Source organism: Talpa europaea, assembly GCF_964194135.1.
Source record: "Talpa europaea genome assembly, chromosome: 1".
Lineage (NCBI taxonomy): Eukaryota > Metazoa > Chordata > Mammalia > Eulipotyphla > Talpidae > Talpa > Talpa europaea.
The window spans coordinates 141,359,848-141,372,896 of record NC_140073.1 but is presented as its reverse complement, the minus strand read 5'-3'; the positions used below and the strand labels follow the sequence as shown (position 1 = coordinate 141,372,896).

The 13,049-nt window shown below is 36.2% G+C and overlaps 1 protein-coding gene across 2 annotated transcripts in view; it reads left to right on the top strand.

Annotated features, from left to right (window-relative positions):
• ABCA12 (ATP binding cassette subfamily A member 12) overlaps positions 1–13,049 on the top strand; it is a gene marked incomplete at both ends in the record, with an annotated part of 165,905 nt that overhangs the window by 43,075 nt on the left and 109,781 nt on the right. For both annotated transcript variants that reach the window (XM_084238060.1, XM_084238059.1), the window contains one exon: positions 9,435–9,588. In XM_084238060.1, the coding sequence (XP_084094186.1) occupies positions 9,435–9,588 (154 nt within the window). The remainder of the gene's footprint in view (positions 1–9,434; positions 9,589–13,049) is intronic.

The following is a 13,049-nucleotide window of genomic DNA, read 5'->3' as shown; positions in this document are numbered from 1 at the left end:
TGAGGATTTAGGGTTCATTTTTCTTTTAACTTAGAAGGAAATGTAGATTTAGCAAGAAATAAAACAGTTGGCAAGATTCTCTTTGCAAATGATCGTCACAGGGAGATTTTTTTAATGCAGTTGTGAATCTTTGTTACCTAAAGAGGTTTCAGAAAAGTAAAATATTAGGTACTGCTAAACCCATTCATCCCAGATGAGCTATAAAAACCAGTATTCTTTATCAAGTGGGAATTTTTTGAATATTATTAGTGACATTCTTATTTTTAAACATCTTCAATTTAGTCCATGTGGGAGTTTATTTTCTGGCATATGTGTGTTAATGCTATGCCTCCTAGACTTGAATCAAACCACTTTGTTTATCATTTAAATAGATCAGACCATGGTCTTTGAAATCATCACCCAGCAGGGTCTCCTTAATATTCAGAGGAGAGGGAAGCATATTGTGTTCTGGAAACTCACTAAGATGGATTATGGAGCCCTGTGGGCTGACCATCAATTCAAGTGTATACTTTAGCATTGATGAAAACATCCAAAGTGATAGCAAGGTTCTGAGCCCAAACTGCCTCTTCCTCTTAATAAATAGTAATAAGAATAAACCAAAAACATAAAGACGGTAGAAGGAGGCTATCTTCCCACTTCCTCTTACTTCTGTAATGTCATAGCCACAGTTCCAAAGTTATATTCACAGGAACATTTCTACACCTTTCAAAAGTCTGTGGTACTTGGAAAGAACTCTAAGATAGGTGGGGGGTGTGGGATAGATCCCAGTGTGTACAATAGCATCTCAAAGGACACAGCGTTTGTCCTTGTTTTCTGTAATTCTAGCCACTAGAAACAGACAGTACCAAACTTTTGGAGATAGGGACTTCTCACCCACCGCTTTAAGCATTGGGTATTCAGTTCTCACTGTCAGAAATAGACTGCCTTTTTGCCAATGGATTTGAACTTGGAAAAGCACCTGTATGATGAGGCAAGACTTGCCTAGGGACAATTAGGAAGAATGTATTATGGCACCACACCCACTGAGCACACAGTAATTGAAGCACTATACCAGTTGATACAGGTACATATTATGAATTACTCAGGAGAGAAACACATCATGCAATAAGCACTCCTAGCCATTCATTGGCTTGAAGCACAGAGATGGGAGAAGAGGTAGAGCATCTAACCCCAGCCCCTATGTGGTAAATGAGAAATGATGCCATAGCAGTGTGATGAGCAATGGTAGCTCATGGGTCTCTGGGTCGTTCCTCTTCAATGTTTTTAGTACCTTACACAAGTTTTATCTAATCGATCTGCCTGTACCCTGTGAGGTGGCCAGGCCCATTATCCTCAATTTCATAGATGTGGAAATAGAGACATAGAGAGATTAGTTTACTTCTGGTAATTCAATGAATCAACAGCAAAGCCAGAAGTGATACCTGTTTTTTAATTTCTATGTCTGTTCAGTCCAACGTATCCTGAACCTTAGCTGAATAATATGTTGTTTTCATTATTGTCATCTGTCGTGTTGCTTTAGATTCATCTGAGGCCTTTTTTTTTTTCATGTGATCATAAGTAAGTCGCTTGATCTCTCAAAGGTTATCTTCAAAATAGGCATAACATTTGTGCTGCCGAGGAATGTCTGGGTCTTATATAAAATGATGATTGTTAAACTCCTATAAAAAAACATGAAGTTATTTTAATCAATGTTTTATTGTTTATTTTGAAATATAAGGTACTTTTTATATTTAGAATTTTTGACAGTTTAGGAAAACAAATGACTGCTATATGCATATTTTTTAAGTATGATGATCTTTAAAATCAACTGTTTATTCTCTCTCGCTCTCTCGCTCTCTCTCTACTCTCATACACACACATACTAATAATCCAGAGTTTTATATATATATATATGTATATATATTTTAATGTTTAAGTGGAAAATTTTTAACTAGAGGAATGAGCTTTATTTTTCACCTTATTCTGTGTCAGGCACACAACATCTGTTCAGTAAGTATTTATTGAATAGATGATGTATGGATTCACTTTGTAGGTAATAAATTCAGTGGTTGGTTGTAAATATCGATGTGTACTAGTTAGATTTTCAGAGATACCAAGACCTAATGAGCCTATAACAGTAACTGTTATTGGTTTTATTCATCAATATCAATCTATCCATTTTTACAAGGCACATGAATGTAATGCTGTATTACCCATTGTACTCACCACCCACTGAACTTACTATATCCATTGTTATCTTTTGAATTTATTATAATATTGGGAAAAACATGAAACTTTGTACTTTGGATGATTGATATATATATATATATATCATACACAAACACATGTATTTTGTTAAAATCCTAAATCATGTAGTTCATGTAACTTTCAGATGTCTATTCATTCACCGATTCACTTATTAACCTAGTTAATAAGTGCTTGCAATGTGTCAAGCATTGTGATAAGAATTATGTAAATATTTTTCTTTCAAATAGTTTATTCTTTATCTAGTCTGTCAAAAACTATAATTTTATTGAACTAGATTCTCCATCTGAAAATTCAGAGTCATATCAGATTTTAACTGAAGGCTGAGGTCACTCAGGGTAAATCCCTTTTTCAGAGAAACTAGAATCAGGAGGAGCTTATGTGTTTGATTTTACCTGGTGATGGGCAGAGGAAGAGGACACCTCTCCTCAGGTAATGGCTTGACCATCTAAATGGCTAATGCATGAGGGAATGGGGAAAATCCTATGGGTTCCTGGTAACGTTATGAAATAATTTGAAAAGTCAGGTTTATATCTTTCATCGTTTTATTAACTTTAAAAATGTAGTTGAAAACAAAATTTTCCCAGAAACTACAAGAAAAGTGAAAAATTATTTTAATAAATTACTACCAGTGTACTTCTAAGATTAATGTCCTTTCCCATACCTTCTTTATTCACACCTGGTTATTTGATTATTTGAAGGTGAGATTTCTGGAAACACTCATGTCGCTTCTTTCTTTGTACTTCTTTCATGTGAAAAATTCTTGTTATGCTGTTTCAAAAGAAAATTTACCATTTACCTGATCAGAAGTCCCAGTAATTCTGCTGGTTTGACCCTGTATCCATGAAAGTTCAGAAATGTGTAAGGCCTCCTAGGAGTAAGTCCATATTTTTTTAAAAGTCAGAATTTTCCTTCCAATCTTTATCAGTCTTGTCTTCACTGGAGTAAAGACCAAATTCTTTTCACCTGGAAACACAAAAATACCAGCCAGCTTGGGTTCTGACCTGCTTTGAGAAAAACACAAAGAAACACAGTGGACGTTCTCCAATCTTACCATTACTGTAATGCCTGCAAATGTCACCGAGGCAGCCTACAGAATGCTTCGTGAGTCTAATGATGTCAAATGGAAGTAGCTTCATTACTGAAAAGAGTGTGACATTTCTTTCTTTAATAATACAATAAATAGAAAATAACACTTTTGTAGATGGTGCCAATGAGCTACATGCTCCTGAATTTATTATTGAAGAGGGCAGAATCCTTCTATGGTCATGAGAAAGGACAAGAATAAAAAAAGCAAGTGGGAGAAGCACAAATTCTTGGCTGTATCGATGAGTAAAAAAGGTAGATGGTGAGGTGAGAGGAAGGTGGAGTACCAGGAGGAAGAGTGAAGGGAAGACTTGGAAACTGAATAAACAGAGGTGGTAAGGGGAGAAGAAAGAAAAAAAATGATGGAAAAATAGAGGGAAAGAGATGTTAAATAGACTAGATGGAATGAGAGAAGAGGAAAAAGGAGGATGGGGCAAAAAAAGAAAACAAGAAATGAGCAAGGCAGGGGAGGGAGAGGGATGCGTGTAAGAAAGGTTATCCTCCCTGTAGCCAGCAAACTGCAACCTATTGGCTAAATCTAGCCTGTTCCATTTTGTTTTTGCAGATAAAGTTCTATTGGAAAAGCAGTGTGCCACCGAGGCTCATTGATGTACACGGTGTCTGTGGCTGCTTCCATCCAATAGGGACAGTATGGCTGTATCTGTCATTTAAGAGAACGCTTGCAGTCAAATTCAGTTTTCTTTCAAACTTTAGCATGTATCAGAATTACCTCCAAGACTTGTTGAAAATAAAAATTGCTAAGGCCTCCCCTGGTGGCGCAGCGGTTGAGCGCTGGGCTGCGAATCTGCCCGCAGCCTCTGCAGCACCGGTTCAATCCCCAGCCGTAGGAGCGAGGGTCCCACATGGCGCACAGACTCCCCTCCACCCGCTGCTCCCCTCAGCAGTGTATTTCAGTACATCTGCCTGCTCCGCTCTACCCTCTGGTTCCGGTGAATTCTCTCACCCTTCCGCACTTCTGACTGTACCCAGTGCTTGTATAAATAAATAAATCTTAAAAAAAAAATAAAAATAAAAAAATTGCTAAATCCCACCCTTGAGTTTCTGATTATGGAGATATGGGTTGGAATGTGAAGTTATTTCTAAAAAGTTCCCACGTCATGCTGATATTGTTGACCCAGGGACCACACTTTGAGGATTACTGCTCTGGTACACTAATAATGTTCTGAATAGGAGTTTTTGTGTAGAAAGGGAAAGGAAAATCAAACTTGATCCCACTTTAGGTAAACACAGATGTATGGGTTTGATCGCACTTTTTTTTTTTTACGGAGTACTTTTCTATTTCTTAAACTAGATCTTTTTGGAATGCCGGTTTCGTTTTGAAAATAATAAAAAATTATTTCGATTTCATTAAAAACTAGCTACAGTTTACTTTTTCCTAAAAGTGTTTTTTTAATTTTATTTTTATATTCCCCATACAATTGCAACCCCCTTATTTTGACCCCAATCCCTCCTTTCCCTGCCCCCACCCCCCATAATGTGTCTCTGGTTCATAGTTGTTTGTTGATTTTGATTTTTACTTTCTTATAGTTATTCTTTTTCCTGGTCCCTTATTTAGGTTTTCTAGATTCCTGCTGTGAGTGAGACCATCCGGTATTTTTCTTTTTCTTTTTGGCTTATTTCGCTGAGCATGATCCCTTCCAGCGCCATCCATGTTGCTGCAAATTGCATGTATTTATCTTTTTTGAATGCTGAGTAATATTCCATGGTGTATATATACCACATCTTCTTGATCCAGTCATCTATTTTGGGGCATTTGGGTTGTTTCCAAAGCTTAGCTATTGTAAACAGTGCTGCTATAAACATAGGGGTGCAGGTGCTCTTTGGAATTGATGTTTCTGTGTCCTTTGGGTAAATACCTAGGAGTGGAATTGCTGGATCATATGGGAGCTCTATCTTTAGTAGGTTGAAGAATCTCCGCACAGCTTTCCATAGTGGTTGGACCAGTTTGCACTCCCACCAGCAGTGCAGGAGAGTTCCTTTTTCTCCACATCCTCCCCAACATTTGTTGTTGCTAGTTTTTTTAACATGTGCCATTCTCATTGGTGTGAGTCCTAAAAGTGTTTTATATTGATAATTTGATTTGATTCAGCTCCCTGAAGTAACCTCTCTAGTCAGGGTTGTTCCTGGACTGTGTCAGTTATGTCAGCTGTACTCATGTATGAGCATAACATCTCGTCACCCATGGGTGACTACTAAGGTAATCTCATGACCTCTACCTGGAGCTCCCGACAAACCTTACCTGTAAGTGGTTTGGAGTTTTGCCTACCATCCACCCCATCTCACTCCCGGTTCCCAGTGAAACTGGAATATCCCCATGAAATTTCAAGTTCTTCAGTAGCTTTTCTCCTGGAGGTAGATGAATGTTGTGGTGCATGTGAAACCTTGAGAAATATGATACCAAAGATGTTATCCTGCCTACATACTCCATCCCAGACCTGAGATGTTTCTTTTATTTCTATTAGTGGTGATGTGGTTTGCACAGTTATAGTTTTTTATACTTGTATCCTTGAATCTATGACCTGGCTGTAAATATGGTTAACCAGTTATTAGCCTTAACTGTGTATGCTCCATGCTTCCTAAGCAAAAGTTGCATGAAGATTAGAAAAATGTTTCTCTTTTACTACAGCCTAACATTTGGGGTTATAGAGTGAAAGGTGACTTTGGAAACTGAATGTGCTGGGGACACCTTCAGAACACAATAATTCAACTTAGAATTAGCAACTCTTTAAATTGTGTAATGGTTTGGTTCCACCACTGTTATGAGTGATTACTTCCTTGCACACAAAACCAAAATGGGCAGAAGATTGAAAAATCCATTTTTTTTCACCAAACAGCTACAATAAAAATTAATTCTATTTAATTCTGACTGATTCATGCTAGAGCATTTACAGATTTTATAAAAGTTGATATGGATGAGAAAGTATATCAGGAAATATAAAAAAATGAATGAATGATGTAAATTTATATTGCATGCCTAGCATAGTATGCAGCATACAGTAGGTGCTTACTAAATGTATTTTATTGTGTTACAACAGGCTTCCTTATTAAAAGGAGTCTTGGTTAAAAGATGATGGTAGAATAAACATGCAGGTAGCCCATTCTCTGCATGGCACTGTTGTAAATGAAATTTGTGCACACTTAGACCAATTCCTCATTTGCATGAACCCATGGTAAGAGATTTAAGTATCAGTTGTCAAAAAAAAAAAAAAAACTGTTCAAAGCATGGATTGTTTGTACTTTGAACACTATGGGAGTTTTCTTAGGTTGAAATAACATTGTATATAACGTATATAAGTTTATGTGTGTATCATTAAAAATCAACATGCATACATGCTATCTTAAGTTTACCACTACAAGTCCAACTCTGTCCTTCACCTTACAGTTAGCCCCTTAGTCCTAACTTGCCCACCCCTCTTGCCCCTTCCTTTCTGGTAACCACTAGCTGGTCTTATAGTCCAAAAGTTTATTTTTGTTTTATTTAGTTCACCCGTTTGTGTTTTTTTTTCTCTATATTCTACATATAAGTGAAATCATGTGATGTTTGTCTTTGTCCATGTGATTTATTTCACTAAGCATAATATCCTCTAGGTCCATCCATGTTACTGTAAATAGCAGGATTTAAAAAAAAAATAACTTTGTGTATATACCCATTTTCTTTATTTATTTGCCTGTCAGTTGGCAATTAGATTGTTTCCAGTTGGTGTTTCAAATAATGCTGCAATAAACATACAAGTGCACATATATCTTCAAATTAGTTTTTTGTATTTTCAAATTTTTTGTATTTTCTGGGTAAATATCCAGAAGTGGGATGACTGAGTCATATGGAACTTCTCTTTTTAATGTCGTGGAGTCCCCATACTATTTTCCATAATGGCCGTGCCAATTTACATTCCCAACAGTGTATAAGGGTACATGAGAACTTGCTTTTAAAGAAATCCAATGATGAATTTTCTTTTAAAGTAAGCATCTCTATAGTCAGTCAGATCAGATGATGCAGTGGATCAGAATTCTTCCAAATTCTATAGTCAGTCAGATCAGATGATGAAGTGGATCAGAATTCTTCCAAATTCCTGTCTAATAACTAGCAAATAGTAATCAGTGCCAGAAGAGGTAAAACCTACATGAAGGTGCCAGACCTTCATGCCATAGCATCTTTAACCTTCTTTTCTTCTCTTCCTGTTGTGATACTCCCTTCTTTTCAGCACAGCCTAGCTCAGTCACACCACCACCTGGTTATGTGGCCTAGAGCAGATGGGCCCTCCATTTCTCCTGCCTTTTGTCTGCTCTCCGTTTGGATGACCAATTACATGTGTTTGGGGTTAAGTAGACATGAGTCAATTTGCAGACCCACATGCTGCATGAACAGGTGCGGTTGGGATCTGTGTAACAGGGCAGATTGCCATGAAGGGTGAAATTCCACTGCAGAATTACAGAGGTCTTGTATGCAGCTCACAATGGAGGACTTTGCTTAAAGAGCAATGAAAGAAGCTAACAAGCCATTGACTGCTATTCTCTAGCTTATTCCGGGAATCGCACCACAATGAAGGCATTGAATGTTCTATCCACTTTTTACCTGGCTTAAAATTAGGAGAGATGTGGCTCTTTCTGATTCAGAAAGAGGAACCACTCAGAAGGTAGTAGTGAATAGCCTAGTGGATATAAGGTTTTTCCAATGTCTTCTGAATTTTCAAAACTTTAATTCATATATAACAGTTTTGCCTGAATTCTGTAACAACGTACATTAAGCAGGGGCTCATAAACAATATGAACTTAATATTTTACAGTTCTAGAGAGTGGAAGTCCAAAATTTGACTTAGTAGGTCAAAAGCGAAGGTGTTGACAAGGCTTCATTCCTTCTGGACATCTTAGGAGTATTTATTTCCTTGTCTTTTCTCTATTCCAGAGTTTCTGCTCTGTGTCTTTTCTCCATATTCAAAGTCAACAATATAGCATCTTTTAATCTTTTACCTTATTTTGATTTTCCATACTTGTCTTCTAGCCAATGTTCCTATTAACCCTTCCCTTTTATTTCGTATTTTCTTTATGATGATATGTATTTAAATTACTTAGATCAAATTTCTATTATTCTTTCTGCTAATATATTAATGCATAGTTAACCATGTTGTTTTTACTATTTCTTTCTTTGTCCTCTTTCCTTTTTATAATGAAAACAGACCTGTACTAACACTCTTTGTAATAGATTCATGAGGAAATTAAGGTGTTGTTTTTTAGTTTTCAGTTTGGAATTACCCTTATGACTTCTTAACCTGATGTTTTGGACAGATCTTTGTTTCCGTCTTTCCCCATAGGGAGGAATTTAGTGTTTTAATATCAAGGCTAATTGTAAAAAGATTCGTGCCTCACACTTGCCTATTGTTTTGACGCCTGTGTGTGCCAACATCATATTTTATAAGGCAAAATTTCAAGTAAAGGTTAACAAATGCTTTACTATTATAGTTTCATTTCCTGTCACTTTAATTTTGAGGAAAATTCACATATTCATTCACACCATTATTATTGTTTTTTTAAATAGGAAAAAAATATGTGTTTAGAATTTATAATTACTTTGACTACAATGGAAAATATATACTTTCTGGGGGGAAACAGTTATGTAGTTAAATGAAAATAAACAAAAATTGTGTGAAATATACTACCCAGGAAAAAAAAAGCTCATCAGATTTTACAATATGCATATACTTACATATTTTTAAAGTATTGTAGCTATTCTGATTTTATGATTTTCTGCTCTAATCTTTCAAGTTAACAATGTTATAAACATTTTCTGTTATTTGAGAACATCTTTATTGACTGCATACTATTTTATCATATGGTTACATTTGATTTATTTTTAAAACACTCTAGCAGACATTCTTGAAGCTATTTCCTTAGAATAATTCCCAGGAACAGAAATTTGTGAGAGCAACAGACATTTTTAAGACTCTTCACAGATAGGAGACCCAGGCAGTCATAATCCAGAAAGCAATTTCACAAAACAGAGTTACTGCACTTCTTTTCCTTCCTGAGTAAACATCACATTGATATAATTATTGTGGTTTTTTTGTTTGTTTGTTTTTAAATTTTAGGTTACCTTGCACCTAGGAACCTTCCTAGTACTGGCTTCTTCCCATTCCTGCAAACCCTACTTTGTGATACAGACTCTAAATGCAAAGACACACCCTACGGGCCTCAAGATCTGCTTCGCAGGAAAGGGATTGATGATTCACTATTTAAAGACAGGTAGGGGCACTTCCCAAGTGGGTTCAGTTGTTTTGAGAGATCAGATCTTGTTTCCTAATGAGATATGCAGGAAGCCATTCCTAGGTTAAATATACAACTTAATTTTATATATCTACTTGGGTGATGATATAAATATGAATGAACAAGGTGGATGCAAACTGGAATTATCAAATTTTTATGGAAATAAGTATAATCCCCTTTGGGTAAATTATCCAAATTTTTCTTTCTCAGTTGAGTGGTCAAAGAAGCCCTCCTTTCTTTTCCTCAAGATTATCCCAACTCAAATTATCAGTGACACATTGCCCAAAGACTCAATCACAGCCACAAGATATAGGGCATTGTCAGGGGTATTATCGACTTCAAGAATGTCATGTTCATATTATGCTTTGCAGGACTTCCAGAAACAACAGATACCAGGAAATGCAAATAAGGAAATTAAGGGCCTAGAAATCAAAGTAATTAAGTCAAAAGTATACTTAACTGAACAACAACCTTTAAATGAGGTTAATGTGTGTCCTATTTTGTGGTACTAGAAGCAGCTAAAGAATAAATATAGGGAATCCAGACCATATACAACCTAACCATTAACAAGCTCCATTTTCATCCTGCGATTTTAAAACCAAAGCAGCCCACTTGTCTGTAGAACTGAAACAACATGATAATCTGAATCAACCATATTTTTCTATAATTATATATATTTGGTTCCAAAATATTAATTTAAATATCTTGGCATGTATCACCATTTCTCCTTTAATATCATCAATATGATTTTGGCTAAAAATAATATGAGTGAGACTTTAAGAGAGAACAGCTTCAAGTTCTTTAATATAAAATATAAAATGTCAAGAATTATCACAGGAAATGATGCAGGTCATACATATCATTGGGTTGCTAATTCACATTGATTTTGTTGTTTTAATAAGTTACTTAGATTTAATGACTAAAACATTCTGATATGCATTCATTTAATTGTTAATTTATTCAAGAAATAATGACTCAGAAATTTCCTCGTGCCAGGCACCATTGTAGGCACTGTGATTCAGAGCTGAAACAGACAAAAGCTTTACTTTTCTGTTATTTACGTTATAGTGGAAGAGTAAACAAAAAACGAGAAAACAAACAAGTAAATAACATAATGAATAATATCATAAGTGTTCTAGCAAGAAAAATCAGCAAAAAGTAGAAGTTGAGAAGTTGAAATTTATAGGGTAGGGAGAGAAGACCTCTACTAGTAGAAGGTGACATTTAGGTAGAACCAAGGACAGGGAGAAACTAGTGCCAGTATATGAATATCTGGAAGAGAATGCTCTAGACAGGGAAATAGCTGGTGATCCTGAGATGGGGACAAACCTGACCATTAGAGGAACAGTCAACTAATGTGGCTAAAATATATGAGCAAAGATGAAAGTGGAAGTGGATATATCAAAGAGGAACACAGGAGAGAGCACATGAAGTTGACCGTGTAGAGAAAGGGAATGGATTTGTATTTTTAGTATAATGAGTTTTATATTTAGTATAATGAGAAGCCACTGGAAAGTTTTAGGCAGGGAAAGAGCATGACATACTGTCTATGAGACTAATTTGTTCAGGCACATACAAGCATTACCCCAGTTAGCACTAGTTGTATTTCTCAAAGGAGACTCAAAGCTTACTAAAGCCTATTCCCTTTTGTGTAGTCAGTGTAGAGGTAAGGTGGAGGCCTGGCATTCTTGAACATTCAGACTGTTCCCAGGTGGTCTGTGTGTCCCTATGTGATTGATGAATGAGGCGTGATCTGTGCCTTTGTTCTAGCAGGTAGGGGAAAATATTAAATCAATAATGATGAGAGGGGACAGTACAATGAAGCAAGTCAGCCTCTATATTTATTTTATTTTATATATTTTTTACATAATTCTTCATTTTTGCACAATGTATGTGTTTTTGTCATGGTTATAGTCCCCATACAATTCCCACCCCCTTGTTTTCATCATACTCCCTCCTCCCCACTCTTCCCCCATATTGTGTCTCTGAAAAATACCTGATGGTCTCACTCATGGCAGGAATTTAGAAAACCTAAGCAAGGGACCAGGAAAAAGACTAATTATGATAAAGTAAAAATCAAAATCAACGAGCAACTGTAAACCAGCCTCTATTATTTAAAGTAGAAAGAGAGTTTTCAACTGAAGTAACTAGGTAAGTCTTCAAGAATAGTTTATATTTGAGATAGTTTTTTCATGAACTACGAGAAGATATGAGAAGAATTAATAGTCATTGTTTACACGTTGGATTACAGCTCTGCCTGTGCCTAATTATACTTTTTTTTCATGAAGAACTACAAACTGAGATGGTTAGCAACATCTAAGAAGTACATAAATAGACTTCCACCCAAAGGAATATTTTTCTATGTAATACAGTAAAGAATCAAACTCATGGAGTTGCCTGGGATAAGTCATTATGTTAGTTTTGTTTATTTTATTCTCTGTTGCTTTTACTCTAGACAGATGATCATGTCTGCTTTTCTTCAGTTTATTCTAACCTCTAGGTCATTTGTGTAGTTCAAGCTGTATGTTGCTGTATATGCAGTGTTTTCTCTAAACTACCAAGTAATTGGAGCTCAATTTAGAAAATTATATACAATAATAAAATTGCATTAATGATATTTCCTGCCATGCTATTAACTTTAATGCCTTATATAGCTGTGTGATGAAACCTGGGCATGGTTACTGGATAGTCCATCTCACTGAATTGCTTCCTTTTGGTGAAGATTCACAACATGGCCTCATCAAGAAACAGACTTGTTTTTTTTTGTTTTGTTAGTAAGGAGGGGGGGAAATGCCAACTTTGATCTCATCGAAAGAAGTCCACCATGTTTATTTTAATAGAATGTTCTTCTGAAAATCATGATCACTCTGCAATCACTACTTGCTAGCTGGTCGTCATGTGTTGTGATGTGTCCTTGCATTGCCACCAGCTTTCCGTTATTAAATTCATACTTCTCTGGGCATTAACTTTAGGATGAGATGCTGGAAAAAATCAACTCTATCTGTCTAAAAAATAATCAATTACATTTATGGTTTTTTTGCTCATTTGCACAATGGATGATCCAGCATCACAGGGCTTAAGCCTTGTGATCCTCCCTCCCTCTACTGCCTCTGAGAATACATCAGAACAGTGGGAGCCCCTGGCTCTGCCATTGCTCACACAGCTGGTGAATGGTGAAGATCAGCTTCCAGTGCTCACAAGGTCATTATGTGAAGAAGTGATTCTACATTCCTGCAGATCCTGTGGGGGAATTGCCTCTGTGGATTTGCTCCCACTCTCTGTAATGCCAATACACTCATCCATGACCCCTGGTTTCCAATCCATACATCTGCTTCTATTGAGTGGTTTCTATAGAACTTGAAACATAGCTAATCAAATTTTATTCAGGGATAATTTTAAAGTGTCAAGGCTTTTGTTACCATTGAAAAATAAGGGTGAGT